The sequence below is a fragment of the Vigna radiata genome, chromosome 1 (assembly GCF_000741045.1).
Source record: "Vigna radiata var. radiata cultivar VC1973A chromosome 1, Vradiata_ver6, whole genome shotgun sequence".
In the NCBI taxonomy this organism is placed as follows: Eukaryota; Viridiplantae; Streptophyta; class Magnoliopsida; order Fabales; family Fabaceae; genus Vigna; species Vigna radiata.
Genome location: NC_028351.1, coordinates 16,911,306 through 16,937,587, shown reverse-complemented (window position 1 = coordinate 16,937,587; position 26,282 = coordinate 16,911,306). Strand labels below are relative to the sequence as shown.

Genomic DNA, 26,282 nt, shown 5'->3' with positions numbered 1-26,282 from the left:
TTCTTTTAATCTTCTATTAATATAAATTCTTAATATCTTATCATATTTATTTGGTTTTTGCCTGAGAATTTCAATGTTGGGTGTGTACGTCCATGAAAAGACCAAAAAATACACAAATGTCACATTTATTTCTACAAATAATAATTTAAAACCTCTTTTATTTAATAATATAATCGTTTATGCCTGTTGCATCTTCATTTACAAATTATAAGTTATCAAGTAACTTTAAATTCTTCAATCTTGGCAAAAGATGGAGTAAAGTTTGTCCATTTACAAATTATAAGTAACCATAAAACTTGTTTTTCGTATATTTTGTATCAGAATCATATAGTGCATAAAAAAGTATATTTTGGTGGTACAAAATTTGTGGGTAACAGTATAGTTAATATGGACACATCCAAGCAATTTCCTCTTACTTTCGTTTTTCAAACCATTTTAATATTACAAGCATTTCAAGTGCTAATATGAAGTGTGTACAGTTGTCTTTTACTAACATTGAGTAGAGACTTATCTCTATGGGTAAGTCTGTATAGCCTCCATTTTAAAACAGTTTGAATACATTTGATTCCCGAAATAAATAAACTTGTTTCGCTATTAACATTTTTACTATATTAAAATAATATAATTTTAGAAGTATATGTAATTCATAACTGTATTATTTATATAACGTAATTATTTTTATTGAGCTTTCCTTTTTCTTCTAAAAGAGGGATTTTATTGAGCTTTTTTTACCTCCAGTTGCATCTGTTTGATATTGCTGGTACTGAATTTTTGGCCTCTCACCATTTATTAGAATAACATTCTTGACTTGAGCAAGAATAGATGGTGACTGAAGCATAATCCCTTGTTTCATTATTTTGAAGGTCGGACAAGGGTAGTAGCATCAATTCAGCTAAACTCTTATGCCTTGTTCATTTGAGTGAATTTAAAGGAGAGTAATTGAGTGAATTTAAGGAAGAGTAATTGAGTGGAATTGAGAAGATTTGAAGGTAATATTTTTTGTTGTTTATTTGAGTGAATTTGAAGGTAAATAAGAGTGGATTTGGAAATAAAGTTTGTGAGAATTAGTGTAGGATTTAATTTATGTGACAGATTAAAAAAATTTACTTTCAAATCCACTCTCACTTACCTCTAAATCTATTCAAATAAACAACAAAAAAATTTATCTTCGAATCCTCTCAAATTCTCTCAATTATTCTCCCTCAAATCCACTCAAGTGAACAAGGCATTAATGTTTCTCATGAGATTTATAAAGATTGGGTGAGATAGGTTAAATGGAGTCCCTCTTATCATATGATAGGTGGTGAATCTCTCGAGTTCAATAACACGGTCACAAGCGTTGTTTTTGTAGAGAAAGGTTTTAGAAGAGACGTGTTGAAGCACATGAGGACTCAGATCCTTGTAGATTAATTCTTTTCCAATGTACTCTCGTTTGAAGTTTGGCCCATAAAGCACTTTCTCAATTCTACCTTTTTTATACATTTTATCTCAATTGTTGATCGAGACCGTACCCGAATCAAATTAATATGCAATTAAAGTGCAGTATATACTAGGAAGTGACTCCTAGGTCGCTTCTTAAGACCAAATGTGATTCAAGCAATAGGTCAAATACATAGTGAGTGGGGTTTTTGGGTAGTTTTTTTGTGAACTAAATTAACTAACTAAAACACGAGTTCAAACACTAATTAAGAATGATTGGTCACTAGCTCAAATGCAATGCTTCCAATCCCTGATTAACAATAATTACTCATTCCTTTAACCCCTAATCCAACACGAATTAACCAACTAAACAAAGATCAATCCAGTTGTCATAAAAACGAATTAAGCAAACAGAATGTGCACATTCAATCGATTATGCACCATAAAGATTAATGACTAAGTGAACATTAAACTCCAATTAGACCACTAAGTGTGTCCTAATTGCAGGTGCACAAACAGATTGAATGTGAGCAAGGTCAGAGCAGTAGATTCACAATTATAGTTCAGTAATCTCAAAGAACCATTGCAATGTCATTAATGACCAACCTAATAGATTTAATCTACCATCACAACGAAATGAAAACAGCCAAATGAAGTATCAAACATTCTGGAATGAAACAACAGCAAATGAAACACAATTGAAAATGCAATTAAACTAGCAAACAAAAAACGCAAACAAAATCAACTGGAAACGAAATTGGAAAAACAGATTTGGGAAAACCAAAGTGCAGAGAAATGAAATTGGAAAACGAGAATGCAGAGAGGCAAACGAAATGTAAACGAAAACGAAACTAAAGCAAGAAGATAAAAAAAATTGGAATTAAACGAAAATTATTCAATACATAAAGAGGGAAATGAAAGCAAAACCTAAAACTTGCAAAAGGTGGGAGCGACAAAAACGCCCAAGCCTAAAACGAGAATGAGAAGAGAGAGCTCTCCAAATTTGATTCAAGGGTTTTAACCCCTAATTCCAATTCTGCCCTTCATATGGGCTTGTACAAAATCTGCCCAAAAATGGGCCCAAAGCCATAAAGTTTGACTCAATTACATTAAAAACAAAATAAGAATAAAATGTTCATGTGGATAATGGTAAATGACATGGCAACACCCTTGTTGTCCCAAAATATGATTTCAAAATTGTTCTTCAAATGATAATTGAAATAATTAAGCTAATATAATTCAAATTAATTAAAATACGAATTACTAGTCAAATTAAGCCCAAATAGGGAAAATGAGTCAATAATGGAGTTAAATACAATTCACTAATTAAATTAAGTGCGAAAAGCTAAGTGAATAATACAAAATAATGATTTATCAAAATAGACCACACTTAGTCTTTTGCACTCCTGAAAAAAATCAAGACGCGGAACAAGGAACAATTCAAAAGACATCAAGAGAGTGACACAACCTCAGGAAACAAAATAATCAATCAGTTTAATATGTGATTAAAAAGCATTAGAACCTTACATATGCACTATCATTGTATCTCTTAAGTGTCTATGATAAACAATGTCAACTCAATGCACTCAAGAAAGCAAACAACAAATATAATTGGCAAACCTCTAATATCAACACTTAAAACATATGCATGTTCAAATCAAAAGGTCTTTTCATGGTTGTAATGGGGCCAACGACAAAGGAGGATAAAATATAGATAAGAAGCTACAAACCAAAAAGAATAGAGGAGCAATGAGGAATAAGTGAAAATAAAATCAAATAATATCTGAAGCCTCCAATTCAATCCTCTTCTTAACTCCACACTTTAAAAAAATTATTTTTTTATTTTTTCTATCTTTTCTTATCTTGTCTCTTTTCTTTTCTCTTTTTTTTTTTAACCAACAGCCACTAAAGGAGCCAAGAAAACCAACTAGCCAATTTATAAGAATCTCATGAAGACCACACTTATTCCCAAAATAATTCAAAAGCTCCTAAATTCCCTAAGGTTAAGGTAATCATGGTTTTTCACTTAAGGCTAATTAATTAGCTTCAAAACAAATAAAAGGGGAAAGCATAGGCTCAAAGGGGTTATTAAAGGATTAAAACAAGGTAGGCTTATTTGGCTAGAGAGGCTCAAGAACAAAATTTTCCTTTATCAGTTCAAAACATGCATATCAATCAAATATTATCAATAAGAGTTAAGTCAAGGCATATGTGCAAGCAATCAAGAGATATATCACACACAAGAAAGAAGATCAAGCGAATCAAATTCTTATATTGGGTATTTCTATCACAATAAATCAATCTCTCAAACATCATAATCATCTTTCCAAGTAGAGAAAAACAAGAATTTCAAACGATAAGTATAATTCAAGTGAAGGAAGAGCCTACAACCTAAACAAAATCCAAAAATCAAGAGAAACATGCAAAGCTGTACACAAGACACAAGCTTAAAACAAAAAAAACAACCTAGAAAAGAAAACTCCTTTAAGCCAAGGTGGAAGACGCCAAATTTGAACTAGAAGAGAAATGTCCTTCAAAACTATATCAAGCAAGGAAGTTTTGAGGAACTTCTTCAGCTGATGCCCATTAATTTTGAAGCTTTTGTTTGTGGATGCCCGTGGAACATCAGCAGCCTACAGGTGCAGGTTAGAATGATGTGTACCTCTTATCAGTGCATATGCAATGCTTCCCATGTTGATTTCCCTCATTTCCTTTCATCATCCTCTTGTGATTACACAGGTCCTTCAGTAATTATATATAGTTGGGAATTTGCTTTGTGACATCAAGATTACAATTGAGTATTCTCATAACTCTTAGTATCACCTAGTCACTTCAATTAACCATTGTTACTCTGACTAGAATCGAGTTTCACCGACTCTTGTTGCGCAGTATTCTTCACCACTGATAACGGTCTAAAAGCCGTTATTTTCATGCTTAAATTTGATATCAAAACACACCCTTTATGGCTTAGAATGAGCTTAAAATCAAGTAAAACACTTAGTTGAGTCATGTGAGAGTCAAAAGTTGGTTTTAGAGATATTATGCTTGTTTTTACATTGTTTTGCAGGGTTTTGATATGAATTGAAGATGGAAGTGAAGCAAGGTGGACTTAGACTCTTGAAAGAAGAAGAAAAAGGATGAAAAGAAGAGTCAAGTGAACTGCTCAACGCCCAAATCCAACGCTGAGCGTCCAGTGCGATTAGAGGCAAACTGTTGAACGGTGATATTGACCGCCGAGCGGTGGAACGATTAGAGGCAAACCGCTGAGCGGTTGTCTGCTGGGCTTGGGCTTAAATTCTGTTATTTTTATGCGTTATAAATAGCCTTAGTGCAATTCAAAACCTAATCTTTTGCAGACAGAAACGTCCACAACAACTCTACATTCCTTGGAGGTGGTTCCTTGGATGCTTAGGCTCCAATCTACGAAATTTATGGTTTATTCTTCCATTCTTTCATTGTATTTCATCTAGTTTCACCATGTCCATGGTGAACTAAGCCCTTTGTTGTTGGGGAACAATGTAATCTTTTGAAACTCTCTTATATCCAAATTCTTATTTATTTTATATGCTTGCATATGCTTAATTTATCAATTATTGAGTTCCTTACCTTTGCTTAATGCTTTTATCGTTTAACTCATTCGGTAAATGTTGTTTGTCTTTATTGATACGAAGACATACAATAATGTCATGAACTGGGGGGAATTCCTTGATTAAGCTAATACCGCCTAGAGATAGGGGTATGACGATTAATTGTATTTTACTTTCGTTTATCATGCATTGCTAGTTACTAGGGGAGGTTAGAGATAGCAAGTCAATAATTTGTAATAGGCTCTATTCACCAAGAGATTGGGTTTAGGGTAGACCAAGAAAGTTTGCATGACAATATGATAAATAAGCGAATTAAATAAGAAGAGTAGATATAAGAGGGTGAATAAGATGAAATTGTAAACCCCAACAATTCCATTCATCCATAATTTCTTCTAGCCAATTGATTCACTGCATTTTGCATGTTTATTATCGTTCTTGCATTCAAAACCTAAATTTAATTCTTTTCTCAAGTCTTATGCGATTTGTTTACATGAAAGTTATGGCCTAAGAGTCCTTTGGGAAACGATACTCGGACTTACCCGTTTTATATTACTTGATAATGATCTGGTACACTTGTCAGGGACTTAAGAACCACTCTTGGTATCCCTAAACAATCCAAATATCTTTATGATATGTTGTCTAGTTGAGTTTAATCCACTTCTGGTTTCTATTAGACAAGCTCGTTTAGCTACCATTTGACTCCACCAAGTTAAACGTCACTTGAGTTTCACTCACTCGTGGTTTCCACTACACAAACTCGTCTAGCTACCGTTTAACTCCACCAAGTTAAATGTAAAGTGTTTGAATTCGTTTTAGAAATTACAATCAAAAGATTGATTACAATCCCATAGACGATAACTCTCGCAGAGAGGATCTGTGTGCAATACAATTCAATCTAATAAACTCGTATAATTTTTCTCTCTTCTCTCTTCTTATAATAGTAAACTTATAAATCAATGAAGCTTGAGAGTACTTTCTTGCTTGAGCTTTTATTCTCTTTCTCAGATATTCTCTTTTAAGTTTGTGTGCTTTAAGCTTTTTCTCAATGTTGTTATCTTGAGCCTTTTCTCTATATGTTATTATCTTGATTCTATTTTTGAATGATCTTTTATTTAAAGGCTTCTAAAAAAGATATTCGTTAGGTAGAGCTTTGTTTTGATCTTTGAGTCATCTTAGTCTTGTTGTATGTAGTAGCCATTAGTTAAAGTCAATTTGTAAAGGCAAACATGATTTTTCAATACTTTGACAAAGGTAGGCAGCACAATTTTTCTAGCACAACTTTTGATGAGCATATCATTTCGTGAATGTATTTTATGTTTCTAACTTCATTTCTGATTTGTATAGGATGAAGGTGGATTCATGTAACAACAATCTACAAAAAGAAGAGTATATATGCATGCAACAGATATACATTTCTCTTATCACTTTTGTCATTTTTAAACGTTGAGCATTTAATTGCATTTAACACATGTTCAGAACAATAAAGTGCTTTTTACGTTTCCTACCATTCAGACATGACTTAATCATTTAAGCTTTTCAGTAAGATACCAAGTAGTTGATGAAAGCTTCATCGTTGGATGAAGTAGATCCTTTGGCAAATGTATCGTCTAACCTATGTAAACGCTACTTTGAGTTGTTTTTGTTTCGTTCAACAGTGCGTTTAGCAAGGTGTCTTTCAACAAAAGTTTTTGGATCATCGTTTAGGACTTTTGAGTTTCTTTCCAAAAACATATTTTGACACTTTCATCTATCAAAATATGTCGAGTTCGTTTCATCATCACCTAACAATGTATAACACTAATCCATTCAGCAAGACTCTCATTGACACATAAAATAGGGAAACCATTTAATTGTGCATCTATTTATACATTGATGTTTAAGGTATAAAGCATTTTCACAAACCATTTACATTTTAGTTGTGTTTCTTTTCTAATGATAGCAATGTCATATGCTCATTTCAATTATTTTTCTTTGTTAAACTTCAAAACATATGAAGACGTTTAGACAGTTGAGTCTTATAAACTTGTCTTAACAGTGAAGAGTACTGCACAACCAGGAATGGGTGAAACTTGTAAGAGCCGAAAAAAATAGGGGTTTAAGGATTAAAGTTTTGTTAAGAGTTGAATGTGTTATCTTTTAGGAGTTGATATGTCTAATAAGGTGTGATGTGTGACAATGGTTCAAAAACTGTTATTTTTATACTTAAAACTGACATTAAAATACACCATTTATGACTTAGAATTAGCTTGAAATCATGCATTTTTCTTAAGTTATAGAATAAGAGAGTCAAAGTTGGTTTTCTTGGTTTTATGCTTGGTTTTCCCCTGATTTTGTAGGTTTATTGAATGATTTGAAAGAAGGGTTGAAGTATCAAGGAGTTTAGTGTAAAAAAGTCAACCAAAATCCAGAAAAGTCAACCAATCAACTAGAAAAGTCAATCAGTCTATCAGAAAAGTCAATCAATCAACCAGAATGCTGAAAAGTCAACCAGAGTGTAGTTTTGTGCCGCACGGAGCGTCGGGCGTGGACTCGGGACCATGTTTTCACTGTTTTTCGCCTAGGCTGCGCTGGGGGCCATTTTGAGTGCCGCACCTACCGCCAGGCGGTAAAAACCACTGTTGGGCGGTGTACTATTGGGCCTAGGCCAACATTCTGTTATTTTTCTATGCTATATATAGACCCAAACGAACCAGAAGGGGTATCTTTTGGCAGAAAGAGGCACAAAAGCACTCTCTTCACCCCTTAGAGGCGGATTTTAGATGTGTGAGCTCCAATGTATCAAATCTAGGGTTTATCTTTTCATTCTTTTCATTATTTCCATCTAGTTTCATCATGATTATGGTGAACTAAACCTCCATTTTTGTTGGAGAATTGATGTAATCCTTTGAAACTCTCATATATTGAATTGATGCTTTATTCATATGCTTTTATTCATTAATTGTTAGGGTTTTTCCTCCATTATAATTGCATACTTTTTTAAGACATTATTCAATAGCATAATCTTTGATTCTGTCTATATGGACAAATATAGTTAGGTCTAGACATGAGGAAATTCTCTTGGTAGCAATATTGCCTAGACATAGGGATAGGAGGACCAATTACCTTAAGCTTCTGTGCGAATTATGTAATGCATGATCAATTGCTAGGGAGACTAGACATAGTAAATTAGTAATTAGGAGTAGTCTCTTTTCACAAGACATTGAGATTAGGGTAAATTAAAAGGTGGCATTAACATTGATGAAAAAGTCAAATTCTTAGATATAAGAGAGTGGATTAGGATGAAATCATAAACCCCAACAACATAATTCATTCATTCATCATTCACATGCGTTATCTTTTGGTCAATTGATCAAAATCTTTGCATTCATATTTAATTTTCGTTTTTGCATATGAAACCCTAATTTTCATTCACTCAAGTCTTATATAATCAAGAAATCACATGAAAGTTTAGGCCTATGAGTCTCTAGGGAAATGATACTCGAACTTACCGTTTCATTATTACTTGATACAATCTGATACACTTGTCAGACCCTTAACAATGTGTGAATATCTTGTTAAAACATACTTATGTTAACTCTTTGATGTTATTATTAATAAAGTGCAACACATGATTACTATGTTATTAATTGGGTGATTGGTGTGGTATGATATTATCAATGTAATGTGTTGGCTTGTTAATGAAAGGATGATTTAGGATTAAATGGGTGTAGGTTCAATTATAGGGAAAAAGGAAGTTAAGGGAAACATTTGTTTTATTTATATTTTTGCTTAGGGGTAAAATGGTCTTTTACTTTATTTAATTGGTGTAGAAATTAAGTAAGGGGTTGTAGGAAGTAAAAGGGGTATGAATTAAATAAAATAACATAAAAAAGAGGGATAGTGAATTGAGATAAAGAGGAGAAAAGAGATATAGAGAGATTTGGTTTTAAAATATATCATTAAATTGATGAGATATTAGAGATAGAGTTAGGTTGATTTATAAATATTAAGATGTAAAGAGAGGGATGATATTGTGTGTTTTAGAAACCCTAGATACTCTAAATCAGTGAGAGAAAATAGAGAAAGAGAGGAAAGTGGTTTTTGGGAAAAAACGAGAGGGAGCAACAAAAACTCTTAGTGCAAAGGAAGATTTGGTGGTGTTTGAAGTTATAGATAAATTCATAGTATTGGCCAAGGTATGGGAAAGCTAACCTATGTTTGTTTGTTTGTTGTATGTCATGTAATTTGAATTATCTTGATTGGTTAATTCAAGTTTTGATGTATGTGTGCATAATTATTGATATGATTATCTATGGTTGTTGTTGGGAAAGGATTTTTGTATGCATGAGGATAGAGTTTATGTCATATTCTGATGGGTTTTCCCTATATATGTATGTATGTTTTTGTTGGGTTATCCCATAATAAAGTTAATGCTAAGGGAGAACAAAGTTATGGTATTGGGGGTTTTACCATGCCAACCCATGATGTAAAGATATCATGATAAACATGTGTAGTGTTTTTGGATTTTGTTGGAGATATAATATGTGTAGTGATGGGATTGGATGAATCATAGCAAAACACTTAGGCTAGAATACCTAGACACATGACTAGACGATGTCTTGTCTAAAGGTGTCCAAGAGAGAATTGAGCTAAACACTCAATGCTTAAAATACCTAGATTAGGTATTTGGCTTCTCTAAAAAAAAGGTTGAGATAATGTCTTCAACTAAATAATTAAAATACTTAATTATTAAAACACATAAGAAAGCCTAAGCAAGCTAAACAATTTTTCTAAAAAGAGACAAAAGCCAAAGAAGCGTTTACTTGGATCAAAACAATACCATGAGCTAAACAAACACCTCATCTTGATGAAGTATTTATACATTTGGTATCTTCAATTAAAAGAACTTAACTGTAAAATGCTACCTAACGGTAGGAAATAAAAAAACACTTTGTTGTTCTAAGCAAGCATTAAATGACATTAAATGCTTAGCGCTAAAAAATAACAAAAGCAATAAGAAAAGTCATATTTGGTGCATGCATAGTGTCAACACCCAATTTCGTCTGAGAAAGTAAATAATAAGAGAGTAATAATTAATGGTGGGTAAAGGAAAAAATATTAAAATAATCTTCCATGCATGACAGATCACTTTATAATATTTTTGAAATTTTGTTTTATTTGTTTGAATCAACATTATGGCAATAATTAAGAATAATATATTGTTTGTTGCATTCAATTTCTTCCTTTCTGACAATTATTTATTTTTCTTCAATCAAGACCATTTCTTTCCCTATTTTGCTAATTGATATTTAATTTGTCATTAAGGCAAGATCACAATAATATTATATAAATACGCACCTGGTAAGAAAAGAAGAGAATTGAATTTCGAGAAGAGAATATAAGGGAACAGAAAAAAAAAAAAAGAGAAGGAAAACTTTCTGGTTGGTAAGAAACTTTGGGCCGAACCCCTTTTCCTTCTTTGTTGCGTTGTTTCTTTTCTTTTTTTGCCTAGTTATCTTGTTTTATTTTGTTTATTTCTTCATTCATTCATTTCTATTTTGATTTTTATTTTTTTTTATCTTCATATTAATGTTTTTTACATTTCATCATATTTGGATTTGGTTATAGTCTTTCAAACTTTTCTTCACCGATTTGGTTTTAATCTTTGTTTCCATTATATCTACTTTTTATTTGCATTTTATTTGTACAATTTATTTTACTATTATGCTATTATTTTACGGTTATGCTAATATGTGCTCATTTTGTTTTAGACTTTTATTTTATTTTAAATATTTATGTAGTTATCATTTTGTCATAAATATAAAAAAGTATAAAATTGAAAAACTAGAAGAAATAGATTTTCGTAGCTCGTAGGGTTTAAAATTCTTCTTTTGTTTAAAAACTAAATATGGTCTTATTTCATTTTAAAAAAAATATTTTCATATAATAAATTAGGCAAAATTTATAAAATTACAAAACATAAAAATGATAAAATTATAAAATGAAAAATGGTTCTTGAATATTTTAAAGGTTAAGCACATGTGTGATCGCCTCATCGTCCTTGTGCTAAAACCTTTTCTTCTCTTTTTCTAAAAGTAATATAAAATATTTAAAGGGTTGAAGCACATATGTGATCGCACGCATCGTCCTTGTGCTATAAATCCTTTTCTTCCTTTTTATAAAAATAATCAAAAATATTTTAAGGGTTTAAGCACATGTGTGATCGCACTCATCGTCCTTGTTCTAGAAAACTTTTTCTTCCTTCTTATAAAAATAATCAAAAATATTTTAAGGGTTTAAGCACATGTGTGATCGCACGCATCATTCTTATGATAGAAAACCTTTTCTTCCTTTTTATAAAAATAATCAAAATATTTTAAGGGTTTAAGCACATGTATGATAGTACGCATCATCCTTGTGCTAGAAAACCTTTTCTTCCTTTTTATAAAAATAATCAAAAATATTTTAAGGTTTAAGCACATGTGTGATCGCACGCATCATCCTTGTGCTGGAAAACCTTTTCTTCCTTTTTATAAAAATAATCAAAATATTTTAAAGGTTTAAGCACATGTGTGATCGCACGCATCGTCCTTGTGGTAGAAAACCTTTTCTTATTTTTATAAACATAATCAAAATATTTTAAGGGTCTAAGCACATGTGTGATCGCACGCATCGTCCTCGTGCTAAGACCTTTTCCAATTTCATAAAAATAAAATAAAAATGTTTTAAAGGTTTAAGCACATGTGTGATCGCACGCATCGTCCTTGTGCTAGAAAACCTTTTCTTCATTTTTATAAAAATAATTAAAAAAAAATATTTTAAAGGTTTAAGCACATGTGTGATCGCTCGCATCGTCTTTGTGCTAGAAAACCTTTTCTTCTTCCTTACATAAAAATACCAAAAATATAAAACATCTATATTTTCAAACAACAAACAATCTTTCTGCCAGAACTACGTGATCCTTGATTCTCCATCCCAATTGGAGATACGTAGGAGCAAGGCTAGTCCTTGTCAAGTTCACTTCCCAAAAATCTAAATCTTTTCCAAACAAATTTTCTCAATAATTTCACAAAAAATAAAAAAATATTTTCTTGTTTCTTTAGAATTTTATTTTTAGGGATAATTAAACATTTTGTAAACCACATCACATTCGCATATCTAATTAAAGGTACTACCTTTGGGCAGGCGTTGTAGGGTGCTAATACCTTCCCTACACGTAACCGACTCTCGGACTTGGAATCTGGTTTCAATAGACCATGCCTTATCGTTTTATGATTTTTTCGTAGTTTCCCAGAATAAACTATGGTGACAACTCCAAACTCTTTTTTCAAATTCGTTTCTTTTTTTTGGATTGTCGTCCTGTCGTGATTTCGGTTGCGACAGATGGCGACTCCGCTGAGGACCAAACCCAGAATCTCTGGTTCAAACCCATTTTCTTTTTTTTGGATAGTCGTCCCATCGCGACACCAGTTGCGACACATAGTTTACTTTCATTTTGCAGATAAGCTATTCTACATGCATCTACAGTGCTACAGATTAAATATCAAATGTGGACGTTAGAGACAAAAGAGGTAATAATGGAATGTTCCTCTCTTGAAGCAAAGTCTAAAAAGATCATAAAACCTACTTCAAACAAAGGACTGAAAAAGCATGTTTGCTCTAACAAATTGATTTACACAACGGCTGCTAAGAAAAAGAAGAAATAGACAACACAACCATTAAGGCTACAAACTACAAGCATATTCTAACAGACAAATATTCATGAAGTCTATATATAGAATATCTCTCAAGAAGAAAATCAAGAGGATAGAATAGAGGATAACCAAAGAGCATAAAGCTTACAACGACATATCAATCCTAAAGAGAAAAATAGAAGAGATACTCTTGAGCTTAAGCATCAAATTTTTTACTGTTGTAAGAGCGTAGAGAGAAACATTTGCGAGTGTTTAAATTGCATTGTATTGTAATCAAATCCTCTCGTAGAGAGATTTAGTCTGAACTGCTTGTAAGCAATCATTGATTGCAATTTTGAAGAGAATTAAAATACTTACAACTGAACTCTTTTGAGTTGAGGAATCTAAGCATGGTAGTCTAGTACAAGGAGTGGTTCAAATACTCAAGGAAATCTCAGCAGGGAGCTGAGTACTAGGAGTGATGCGAATACTCAAGGAAATCTTGGTAGGGTGCTGAGTACCAAGAGTGGTGTTAATACTTAGAGGAAATCTCGGTGAGGTAGCTAGAGTGGTGCTAATACCCATTTGTAATCGTGTGAAGATTATAATGAAACCCTCTGCGAAGGAGACTAGATGTAGCTCAATTGGAGCGAAATAGTATAAAATCTCTTGTGTTATTCTCTCTTCTCTTTACTGAAAGATCCTCTAAGAAAACCCTCAGTTGAGTTTTATATTTGAAAATATAAAAACTTCTTAGCTAAACTATTTGTTATTTTTAAAGGAAGTTCTTACAAACGCTACAGTAAAAATATTCTGAATAGCATAACGATCTTATCAATGTATATATTTCAAGTCAAACGTCTAAACTTACAAATAAATATTTCACACATTCTACAAAAAGTGTTATAGCATAAGGTTGCAAAAAATGTTTTTCAAAAACACTATTTAACCTCTTGCTAGTATTTTTCAGATACTTCAATATTAAACACAAGGAAAAATTACTTAGTTTAAAAAAAATTTAAAAAAAATCTGTTACAAAAAATTTATGAAATCATTCATTAACATTAAAAGAAATTAATCTCACTATTTTAAGAAAGGAAATATTATGTTTTGAGAGCGAAATATATTTGTGTTGGTTCGTATTATTTATCTCGGCAAAAAAGCGACACCTCGTAAAGGCTTGGACTCGTAATTATTTTCCTTGTCAAAACTTGTAACGAAACCTTGTTTTCTTTCCAGCAAAAGATCCAATGAAAAAATAAAGAATAAAAATCCAGTCATAACCGAGGGAGGGAACGCTGGTCTAGCCGCCAGGTGGACCTTTCTCTGTTTCCTTCCTTCGTTGTATGGTCCCATTTCTTCTACTCCCTGATACAACACAGCACCACACATTCTCTTTCCCCAGCCTAACACTTTCCATCTTCCAACACCACCGTTTCTCTCTCCCTCGTTCTCTCCCTCACGGGTCCGCGAGACTCGGGTTCGGATCTCCGATCGCCGCCGCACCGCGAAACGAGTTTCCAAACTCAGAATCCAGATCCCTCCAAGTCCCCTCACCATGATAGCGATTCCGTATCTCACCGCGTTGACCACCTACTTCAGCTACGGCTTGCTCTTTGCCTTCGGCCAGTTCAGGGATTTCTTCCGCAAAATCTTTGACTGGTGCAGCTCTAACAATCTCCAGGTCCTTCTTTTCGTTCATTTATTTTCTTTTTCGCTTCGTTTCATAAATTTTTAATCATTATTATACTGTAATAGTTTATAATATATCAACGCATTGACTCAGGGTTACCCACCGATCTGCTTGGGGCTCGAAGATTTTTATATTCGCCGTTTGTATCTTCGCATTCAGGTTTTTATTGTTTCAGTTTTCGCTTCATTAATCAAGGGAAATGCGTGTGTATTCCAAACATTGAATGTTTATTTGTTCTGTCAATTTTTTTTTGCGGTTTGGGTGCGTTTTGTGACTTTTGTGTAACTAGCCGAATCCCAATGTAAAGTACATTGCAATTCAGATATATGATAATGACTTGCTAAGTGTTTTGTATTTCTTCTTTCTGTATTTGTTTTGGTTTTTTCTTTTTCGCAGGACTGTTTTGGTAGACCAATTGCAAGTGCTCCTGATGCGTGGTTTGATGTAGTGGAACGCTTCTCCAATGATAGCAACAAGACACTGAAGTAAAACACTCTTTAATTTCCAGGCCTTTCAAGCCTATGAATATGTTTTTATATTTAAGGGGTGGGGGTATACTTTCTTAGATATGATTTCTTTAAACAATGGCGGCAACAAAGTTTAATCTATGATCCGTTGCAAACTATCAAGATTTGTCCACTAGACCAACAATAGCGGGTTGAATATATAATTTTTAACTTCTAATTTAGAGCTTTATCACTAGAAGTTTATATGCCTATTCTTTTGTAACTATTTTTCCTAATGCAGACGGACTGATAAACTAAGTAGATGCCTTAACTTGGGATCATACAACTATCTTGGTTTTGCGGCAGCAGACGAATACTGCACACCCCGAGTAGTTGAAACGTTGAAGAAGTACTCTCCAAGCACTTGCAGTACTCGTGTGGATGGAGGTAGGTATTATCTTTGTATTTTAGCCATAAAAGTGTGAATTTGGTTGCTTGTCTTTACATCTGTCTTATTATGCTCCACTGAATGTGACTTCTACAATAGGGACGACTGACCTTCACAATGAACTGGAGCAGTGTGTTGCAAACTTTGTTAGAAAGCCAGCTGCTATAGTTTTTGGTATGGGCTATGTGACAAACTCTGCTATTCTTCCAGTCTTGATGGGGAAGGTTTGTGAAATTTTATGATTTTACCATTTTGAGATACTTAATGGTTATTCATTGTAATGACTTTCTTTCACAGGGAAGTCTGATTATTAGTGATTCGTTGAACCACAACTCAATTGTTAATGGTGCACGAGGATCCGGAGCAACTATTCGTGTTTTTCAACACAATAGTGAGTATAGTTCTTTGCTGTATACTAAAATAAGTTTAGTTAGTCCTGGAGTCTCTAGCTTTTCAATTTCACACAGTTACAAAAGGAAAGAGTTTTATTTTAAGTTGTGGTTTGGGATTCATCCTAAATTTGTATAGGATAGTTAAATTTCAGTGACCTCAGTTATGCTAACAGAATTGAACAGAAAGGGTAACTGAACTAGCTTATGATTAATTATCTTTATATGTAGTTCAAGACCTTGGTTAACTGTTGAGTTATTTTTTAGTTTCTCTCTGTTTGTGTTAATATGGTGTGCTCACTCAGATCACAGCATTATTTTTTCACTTTTACCTACAGTGCCATCTCATCTAGAAGAAGTGTTAAGAGAACAAATTGCTGAGGGACAGCCAAGGACACATAGGCCTTGGAAGAAAATTATGGTTATCGTAGAGGGGATATACAGCATGGAAGGAGAGCTCTGCAAACTTCCAGAGATCATAGCTATATGTAAAAAATATAAGGTTGGTATTATTGTAGCTCTAATATAATATATAAGTTGTATTTCTTTTATTTTTACCTGCTTTTGCTGTGCACTCTTCATTTTCTATTTTATATGGGGCTGTTATTTAATATTGAATTTAAGATCCACTTTTATGGAAGTCTACACAGACAAGTCTACCAGCAAAATTTCTGAATGGAACGTTCTAAATGGTTTATGCCTAGGAACACAGTGCTCCATTTAAATTATTTAAGCTATTGACTCAAATGGGCATGCTATGTAAAAGAAACAAGATTCTGCTTTCCTATGATTTTTTTTTTTGCTGGATTAGTTTTGGATAGTCTCATTAACCTTCATGCTACTACTTTTTTCCTTATAAGTCTAGTTCATAGAAGGGAAAAAGAGGCTGCGGTATTGTACGTTTTCCTTCGTATAACACTCCTTTTCTCTTAGAAGACATTTAGAGGGATTTTGGAAAAGCTTTTATTAGTGACTTTTTATTTTGATGTTACTCTGGTTCATATGTCACTTTCTCCATTTTCCATTGCTTTATAGGCATATACATATTTGGATGAAGCACACAGCATTGGAGCTGTGGGCAAGACAGGAAGAGGTGTTTGTGAGCTACTGGGTGTGGATACTGCTGATGTTGACATTATGATGGGAACATTCACCAAATCTTTTGGATCATGTGGAGGATATATTGCAGGATCTAAGGTACTTTGTTAAATTTTTAACTCCAAGCTTACTGCTTTTTAATTGAGGCAGTAAGTTGATAAATTAGAGAGAGTAGGTTTCTGATTTTCTTTCCTGTCAAACATTTGAAAAATAACTATATTATATTCTTCTATCTTTATTACGTTTTCTGAAAATGTTGGTTTACACCATTCATACATTGTTTAATTTTTAATCAACAATGCTACTATCAAGTAAACAAATAACGGACTAAATCCCTAACTTTCAGCTATAAAATATGACATTCCCCCATTTACATAAAGTAGAATCAGATCTTTAATACTCACCTTAAATTAGAGCATAGATGTTGTATGGATCGAGCTTGTTGCAAAATTTGTCATACGAATTTGACTAACATCAAATTGTCAGCATGAGAGCCTCATATTTTGTGATAGTCAATCTTGGAATTTAGTTTGCTCATGGAAGGTTGGATTTGATGCAATATGGAGAGCTTGATTGTTGCATATCTAATATCTTTAGTGCCTCCAAGTTGTAAGTCATGTAATCTTGCATGCATATATAAATTATCTTCTGCTTCTTACTCCTCCTTGAGATTCCTTCAGTAAAAGCATAATACCTACAAGTGGATTTCCGATTTAATGTTGATGGGCCATGAACATCATAGTAAAAATGATTTTGGCATTGTTTGTCTTCATATAGTAATTTGCAACCTGGTGGGTTCTTAATGTATTAAAGGACGTGTTTTAAAACATCCCAATGATTATCATGGGGGCATTATGTTTGAACATGACTTAGGAGATGAGATTCATTTTAGTATGCAGATATTATTAAAGTAATCTCCTGTAATGACAGTGTCATTAGCCTAGATGACTAGGTAAATGCATAATCCAAAAGCAGGTGGCAGGGATAGTTTGCAGGATGAGACCATGGGTGATGGTATAAGTTGAGCTTCTATCATCTTATTTTTATGCAAAAGATCTCTAATATTTTTACTTTGAGGCATCACAACAGTTTTGTCTGGACTGTTAGAATAATTACTAAGTGTGTTGGGTTATCTCTAATTATTGTACCTAGCAGTCTAGGACAGTTCCTTGACCTTCCATCTTCCTATTGTATCAACTCTTTATCAATATAAATAGTAGAACATGAGAAGGGTCCTATAAGCCCTTTAGAAATATATTTCTCTGTTTTAATCTCAAGATGGTATCAAAGCAGGTTCTCTGATCTTCTAACGGCTATCTTTGCTATCTGTCGACAGCCCCTCCTAAAAGTCTCTTCTTCAGAATCTGGCCTAGATATAAGCTATACTTCCAGAATTTGTCTCAGAATGGGATTTGAACCCATCCCCTTTCCCTTTTGGACTAGTAGCTGAAACTGGTACTTTAGATCTGTTGATGCCAAATCATTTTTGGCATTCCCATTTGCTGCCATTCATATTCACGTTGAATCAAAGGGACCGAAAGTCTCTTCTTTGAAGAACCCAAGAAAGGCCACTGCCTTCGTTGCTTACTCCGCCGCACTACCCACTGACGGTCTCCGTATGTCGCCAACGACCGTCCGCCGCCGACCACCGTCGTAGTTTCGACAAGTGACTAGCGGATCTGGACTGCCTCCTCGAGCGACGGTGTTGGAGTCAGGACCAGACTCCGCTCAACGCGCCTCCATGCGCTGCCTTTCTCCATGTGAGCTTGGACGTGTGTTTGTCACGCGCTGCCTTCCCAGCGTCAGAATCACACCGCATCGCTTCCGGTTGACTCGCCGGACCTCCTTCTCTCTGTTCTGACCCTCCATAGCAACCATTATTGCCATCTTCATTGTCTTCACAACATCTTCGTCTTCTCGCTTTCGCATCGCCGAATCTCGTTCTAGTTTCTTTGTTCTGGTTTGGTCCTTCTGGCTAACAACTAGAATCTGCATTCTGGTTTCTGTCACCACCAATGGGTTCTTCTTCCTTTTCTTGTGTGGCACTGATTGGTCCTTCTTTCATCTGTCACTTATGCCGTCACTGCAGTTAATCACTGCCTCCACAATTTTGAAGACAAAAACGACCACTCTAAACACAAACGTGTTAGTTCTTTCTTTGATAGTTGGTCACTTTCTTCTTGGGTTCAAGTTTAACCCGTACATCTTGTGATACAATGCTAAGTATCACCGTTTGGGAGTAGTCCAACAGAGCATTTTTGGACCTCTAACCTGTCTTTGGCCTTTAGATGCCATCTCCCATCTTATGGTAATCCAACCATGGTTTCTAGTAGTGTTTTGGTTTCTGCCACGTGAAAGGCTCTTTGCACCACAGATGTCGTGTTGTAACAGCTCATGTGGAGTTGTTACTTGAGACCGCTTGTTGAATTGAATCTTTTGAAGTTATGGGTTTCATAAGTATCACCGTTTGGGAGTAGTCCAACAGAGCATTTTTGGACCTCTAACCTGTCTTTGGCCTTTAGATGCCATCTCCCATCTTATGGTAATCCAACCATGGTTTCTAGTAGTGTTTTGGTTTCTGCCACGTGAAAGGCTCTTTGCACCACAGATGTCGTGTTGTAACAGCTCATGTGGAGTTGTTACTTGAGACCGCTTGTTGAATTGAATCTTTTGAAGTTATGGGTTTCATAAGTATCACCGTTTGGGAGTAGTCCAACAGAGCATTTTTGGACCTCTAACCTGTCTTTGGCCTTTAGATGCCATCTCCCATCTTATGGTAATCCAACCATGGTTTCTAGTAGTGTTTTGGTTTCTGCCACGTGAAAGGCTCTTTGCACCACAGATGTCGTGTTGTAACAGCTCATGTGGAGTTGTTACTTGAGACCGCTTGTTGAATTGAATCTTTTGAAGTTATGGGTTTCATATTTGTCCAAACCCTCGTACGGATCGATTCTCACCAGTTCTTCCACCTTCGCGTTCATGTCGTTCAGTCGTGAGGGGGATAAAGTTTAAGCCGCTGCAGGGTAGTGTAGTCCTTACAGGTCGGTTGTTGTTAAGCCTTTGCAAAACAGTTATTTCCTGTAGATTTGTTGCTGATCAGGACAGTTAAGTCCTTTCAGATTTGTTGTTAGCCATTGAAGGCTCCCCATCTATTAGTGATGGAAATCCAGTTTTTGCAGTTTGTTGTTGTTTGCCACTGCAGGTCTTGCAGTTTGATGTTGTTTGCTACTGCAGGACGTCATCCACTTTTACTGGAAATCTCTTTGGTCGAAGTCATTTTTGCGTGTTTATCTTTAGCAACTGTGATGCTTCCAATCCCAATCAACAATTTCACTGTTTCCACCGTTCACAGTGAGGGGGAGTATGTTTCCAAGACACTGCAAGCCAAGTATGGCAGTTCAAGCCACATAAGTATGGTTATCCCTGTAGTTTGTAACTTTCGGCCACTACAGGCCCCATCACCCATCCATCTCAGAGATGGGGATTCAGTCCTAGCATTTTGTCATTGTCCACCACTACTCTCAGTCATCCACTTTTGAAGTTCATAAGTTGCTGTTTCCACCGTTCACAGTGAGGGGGAGTATGTTTCCAAGACACCGCAAGCCAAGTATGGCAGTTCAAGCCACATAAGTATGGTTGTCCTTGTAGTTTGTAACTTTCAGCCACTACAGGCCCCATCATCCATCCATCTCAGAGATGGGGATTTAGTCCTTGCAGTTTGTCATTGTCCACCACTACTCTCCGTCATCCACTTTTGAAGTTCATAAGTTGTTGTTAGCTATTCATTGACATGTGATAACACATTTGTTTGCCTCACAATCTTGAAGACAAATCATCTAGTTCAAAATTGAGTTTATCTATTCCAAGCCTGGTTCATACAATTTGTATGCTCCAGCTTGAGGGGAAGTGTTAGAATAATTACTAAGTCTACCTATGTTATTGTAATCAGTAGGACTAAAGTAGGAGGTAGTGTGTTGGGTTATCTTTAATTATTGTACCAAGCAGTCTAGGACAGTTCCTTGACCTTCCATCTCCATATTGTATCAACTCTTTATCAATATAAATAGTAGAACATGAGAATGGTCCTATAAGCCCTTTAGAAATATATTTCTCTGTTTTAATCTCACGATGAACAATAGTTGATTTCTATTCCCAAAATGTAATCAAGTTTACCGGGCTGCTTGAGAGAAAAATTGGAGTTTAGTTTGTGAGTGAGCTGCTGAATAAGGACTAATGTTCCAGTGATGATGATATCATCAACATAAACCAGTATGTGGACAGTTTGAGAATTTTGCTGATAGTTAAATAGAGAAGGATCACACTTCTGGACCAAAAACTAAGCTGCAAGAGTTGTTTTAAGTTTGTTAAACCACTGTCTAGGTCTTTTTTTGAGGCCATAGATGGCTTTATTAAGTCTGCAGACCAGAGATTTATTCGAGACCTCAAATTCCGGAGGTTGAATCATATACACAATTATGTCAATAATGCCATTGAGAAAGGCATTATTAACATCCAATGAAACAAATCCCATCCCTTGGTTAAAGCGACTGTTAAAAGTATTCTTATGATAATAGGTTTGATGACAGGAGAAAAAGTTTCATGAAAGTCAAACCCATGAACTTGATTGAACCCCTTGGCAATCAATCTGGCTTTATATTGATTAACTGTTCCATCAACTTTTGTTTCACTTGAAAAACCCATTTACAACCAACTACTTTCCTGTTAGGGTGTAAAGAACCCAGATCCCAAATGTTGTTGCAAATAAGAGCAATATTCCTGTTTCATGAAACCCATCTACAAGTTGGTCATTTGATCCAACAAACTCAGCCCATATTTATTTTGTGAAACTTTTCTTGAACAAAATGACAATCAATTTCTATGTGTTTAGTTCTCTCGTGAAACATTGAATTTGATGCAATGTGGAGAACAACTTGATTATCACGATACATCTTTGGATGTCACAGAAGTTAAGTTCTTGAAGGAACTATTTCACCCATAAGTTCACACATTAATGATGCCATTTCCCTATACTATGTAGGAGTTCTAGTTTGTTATAAAGGAGACCAAAGGAGACCTAGCCTTATGAAAAATAAAAAAAGACCCAGAAACAGACCTTGAATCACACCCAACCTACACTTTGGAACATGACCGTCTCCATTATAAAGGAAGACTGGTCTTGTCTGCCAAATTAGAGTGGATTTCGAAGCTAATAGCAGAATTTCACACATGACTCCCACAGTTGGCCATTTTGGGGTTTATAGAACATATAGGAAGGTGGTCCAATCATTATACTGGGTAGGGATGAAGAAGTTCATAACAGATTTTGTGGCTGCTTGCCTGGTTAGCCAACAACACAAGTATTTGTCTTCCTCACCACAAGGGTCACTACAACCATTACCTATATCGCAAGCTATATGGGAATAGATAAGCATGGATTTTATTGTTAGTCTACCTAAATCCAATGGGTATGATGTAGTGTTGGTCGTGCTAGATAGGTTGAGTAAGGATGGCCATTTCATACCCATAAAACACCCTTATTCTCAAAGACTATAGCAATGGTGTTTGTAGTAAAACTACACGGCATATTCTCTTCCACAGTGAACGACATCGATCCTATGTTCCTTAGTTTGTTTTGGAAAGAATTGTTCAGACTTCGGGGAACAAAATTGCTAATGAGTACAACCTATCACCCTAAAACAGATGGCCAGATAGAAGTTTTGAATAGGACCCTCGAGACTTAATTATGGTGTTTTAGTTCAGAGCAATCCAAAAGATGGAGTTTTATTCTTCTATGGGCAAAATACTCGTATAACACCAGTTTCCAAGGGTTTGCTAAGTGCACTCCATTTGAAGTGGTATATGGGTATATCTGAAGATTAGGCCTCATAGGCTAGCATCCATGCCTACTTGACTACACCTTAAGCTGTCAACAATGTATTACGGCCCATTCCAAGTGACCAAACAGGTAGGACCAATAGCTTTCAGGCTACAACTCCAGAATCTGCTTGTATCCACTCGATTTTTCATGTATCTCAACTTAAATTGGTAGTAGGAACCCAACAAATAGGAAAGGTGTTACTGGAGGATCTAAGGGGGAAAGAGGAACAATTTGTTGTCCCCTCAAGGTGCTAGAACAAAGGACGGTGCAACTCCAAGGAGAACCAGTGCCACAAGTGCTCATCGAGTGGCAAGAGGGAGGACCAGAAGCTGCAACCTGGGAGGATGTGGCAACCATGAAGGTACAATTCCTAGATTTTCACCTTGATGACAAGGTTGTTCAGAGGCCGGCAAGTAATGATAGGGTCTTAAGGGTTTTATGTCAAGAAGAAAGGGGACGAAAACAGGACGTAAGGTGGGTTGGAGGAGGGAGTTGGTTAGGCAGTTATGTTTTGGTGGTTGTTTTAGGAAATAGCTATTTAAGCAGGAATAAATGTCTTGAAAGGGCATGTTGTATTGTTTGTAATTGGGACAGGAACATTGCATCGTATGGGGAGGAAGACAGGCTTCCTTGAATGCTTTTGTACATTGTTGTGTTACCAGAAATAAAGAGGCAATTCATCTTTTGGGTGTTAGAGTGTGAGTTACGTGTCTGGCGTTCACACCAGGATAGTTTTCAGGGTTTCTTGTCACCAAGAAACACATCACACTGTCATGCCCATCTTCAATTGTAGAATAAGAGATAAATGGAGTTGTCTAAAAGAAGGTAACATTATGTAAGCACTGATAACCTTTCTAAGGATGTGATATTCAGAGTTTATGAAAGGAGGAAAGGAATAAAAAACAAGAGGTAGACGTTAGGGGGTTAAAAGGGCAGTTAGGTGGTTGGTTGTTTTCTGTTTCTTGTAGGGCATTGCTTTATAAGGGAGTGAGTGTCTGTTTTTTGTTGTATCTTAGTTGACAGGAATATTACATCCTGTGTGATGGAAGAAGTGCTCCCTTGGAGGCTTTCGAACATTTTTCTCTGTCACAAGAATAATAATACAGACGTTTACAGTAAATTCTGTGTTTGTGAGTATGTTCAGAGTGCCTTTTGGTGTGAGTTCTGGATTTCTTGTTCCGAGAAACCTATCAGGATGAGAGTAACCCAAATGGGATAGTTGATAGACTTGGTGGAAAGTATCTTTACCTAAAGTGAAATCATGGTCAAAACACGTGCAACCTAAGACACATGGACAAAGCATAGAGTGTGTTGAGGGGTACAAGATGGACAACCACAAGCATTCGGTTGATTAGATAGCATGTAAGAAATGCATCTCTCTAGAAGTGATAATGAACTTTATAGCTAAGGAGAGTACGAGTTGTATCAATCGACTGACAATTTTTCTGTTCAACAATGCCATTTTGTATAGTGTGTGGTTTCATTAAGAGAACCCCCTACAAGATCAGAGTAGACTTAGACTAGGAAGACATGTATTTGTATGCATTATCAGTGTTTAAAATTTTCTTTACATTTGAAAATTGATTTCTGATTTTGTATTTCATGGGCCTCTAAAAGTTCGGATCATGGATTTTCTGTATTTTATTATTAGGATGTTTCGATCACTTTCTCATGCTGAACTTCTGTATGTACTGCCAGGACCTTGTCCAATACTTGAAGCACGCTTGCCCTGCTCATCTTTATGCAACTTCGATTTCACCACCAGCCGCACAACAAATAATATCTTCCATTAAAGTTATTCTTGGAGAGGATGGTTCCAATAGAGGTTTTTTGGCTTGCATCAATGCAAATAATGTTCATCTACTCTGTTTACCATGAATTAAAGTAAGATGTTTCCATACAGGTGCCCAGAAACTAGCACAAATTCGAGAGAATAGCAACTTTTTCAGGTCAGAACTGCAGAAGATGGGATTTGAGGTTCTTGGGGATAATGATTCTCCAGTAATGCCAATCATGCTTTATAACCCAGCCAAAATCCCTGCATTCTCAAGGGAGTGCCTCAAGCAGAATGTAAGATGATAAATATCCAACTATTTATGCCCCCTGTTCATACCCTATATCATATATAAGAATGAATCTGTTAATTGATTTTTGAAATTTTTGAATCCAGGTTGCTGTTGTGACCGTGGCATTTCCTGCAACTCCACTGCTACTGGCTAGAGCACGTATATGCATATCTGCTTCCCATTCAAAGGAAGACCTTACCAAAGCCTTGCAGGTGTGTATTTGGATTTTGATTCAATTGTTTTCATCTTGAGGCTTAGTGCAACCGTGAGGTTGCTGCCTTGTGAACTGGAGGTTAGGGGTTTAAATCCTTGAAACAGCCTCTGCTTATGGCGTCAAGATTGCATGCGTCAACCAATATTCTTTACCATTGTTAGAAAATGAATATTTTCTATTCTACCAGCAATTCAAAATAAATTTCCCTTTCATCTCTCTGTTTGTGTAAGATGTCAAGGGTTTATATGCATGTTTTATTTTGTTCGTATAGATATGCTTCGGATTTTGTTTAAAATTGCTACTTCCTTGTTGTGTTGTGTGGTAAATTTGCTGTGATTGTTCTTTCATAGGTCATTAGCAGAGTGGGTGATCTAGTTGGCATAAAATACTTCCCAGCTGAACCAACAAAGCAACAAGATACGGGTAAAGCGGTGAAGTTTGATTAGAGAACTTTCTAAAAGCAGGAAGGGGAACAAAGACTACTGAAGATAGAGCTGTAGCGATAAGAAGACATATTGGTCAAACGAGACATTGATTTCAATGCGCTGTATGAATTCGTTGCTTTTTGTTGCCATCTTCGAAAGTGTGGACTTTGCAGGAAGAGCATATCCATATAATTGTTCTCATATTCAAGGGAACGTATCCTGAAGGGAATTCTGTTCTTATTTTACCCACCCATTTGATATTAATATGTATAGCTGCAGTTTGTTTATTCATTCCGAACTTATTTTTGATTTGAATTAATCGAGTAAAACTGAAGATGATCTATCCAGTTGTAATTTTGAATGTGAATAGTTCTTGTAAGCAGTTTTAGCAATGTTTTACTTTTCAATTTCTAGAAATCTAAAGCTATTACCCAAATTTCAGTTTTTAAAAGAGGACAAAGTCCTCTTAATGAAGTGACTTGATATATTTTAAAATATTTTAATTCTATCTCTCCATCACAATATATTTTAAAATATTTTAAACATTCAGTCATTACATTATATATAGGATTGGACAAAAATAACTGATCTGATTCATTTTTACTAAAAGTTCAGTTAACTATAGTTCAGTTTTTAAAAACTGAACTTATAACCGTTTCAGTTCAGGAATTGTTTTATTCTTTCTTTTCTAATTTTCGTGTTTTTTGTCAAGAAAAGATTATTTAATAATAAAATATTAATAAAATAAATTATTCACATAAAAAAATTAATAATTACTTTTTTAAGATAATTTCTTTTTATGACAAATTTATATATATATATATATATATATATATATATATATATATTTATTGTTATGTTATTTTTTATATTTTTTATTAATAAAATAAAATAAAATAATAAATAAAAAATAAAACAATTTTCATACACATATAATAATAAAAGAAATATAAATAAAATAGAAAAT

General features: G+C 34.8%; 1 protein-coding gene across 1 annotated transcript; it reads left to right on the top strand.

The window, feature by feature from the left end:
- Positions 1-13,875: 13,875 nt before the first annotated feature.
- On the top strand, positions 13,876-25,722 carry LOC106770976 (long chain base biosynthesis protein 2a). The gene is made up of 12 exons (XM_014656842.2): positions 13,876-14,342; positions 14,445-14,510; positions 14,748-14,836; positions 15,099-15,244; positions 15,345-15,469; positions 15,543-15,636; positions 15,973-16,136; positions 16,670-16,831; positions 24,309-24,435; positions 24,514-24,680; positions 24,781-24,888; positions 25,241-25,722. The coding sequence occupies exons 1-12, from the start codon at positions 14,217-14,219 to the stop codon at positions 25,334-25,336; spliced, it is 1,470 nt and encodes a 489-aa protein (XP_014512328.1). The 5' UTR covers positions 13,876-14,216; the 3' UTR covers positions 25,337-25,722.
- Positions 25,723-26,282: the final 560 nt, after the last annotated feature.

Excerpts from the sequence above, each read along its gene's own strand:
- LOC106770976 (XM_014656842.2), top strand. The coding sequence starts at position 14,217 with ATGATAGCGATTCCGTATCTCACCGCGTTGACCACCTACTTCAGCTAC. Across the intron at positions 15,470-15,542 it reads TTCCAGTCTTGATGGGGAAG|GGAAGTCTGATTATTAGTGA; the intron begins GTTTGTGAAATT and ends TTTCTTTCACAG. Across the intron at positions 24,889-25,240 it reads ACCTTACCAAAGCCTTGCAG|GTCATTAGCAGAGTGGGTGA; the intron begins GTGTGTATTTGG and ends GTTCTTTCATAG.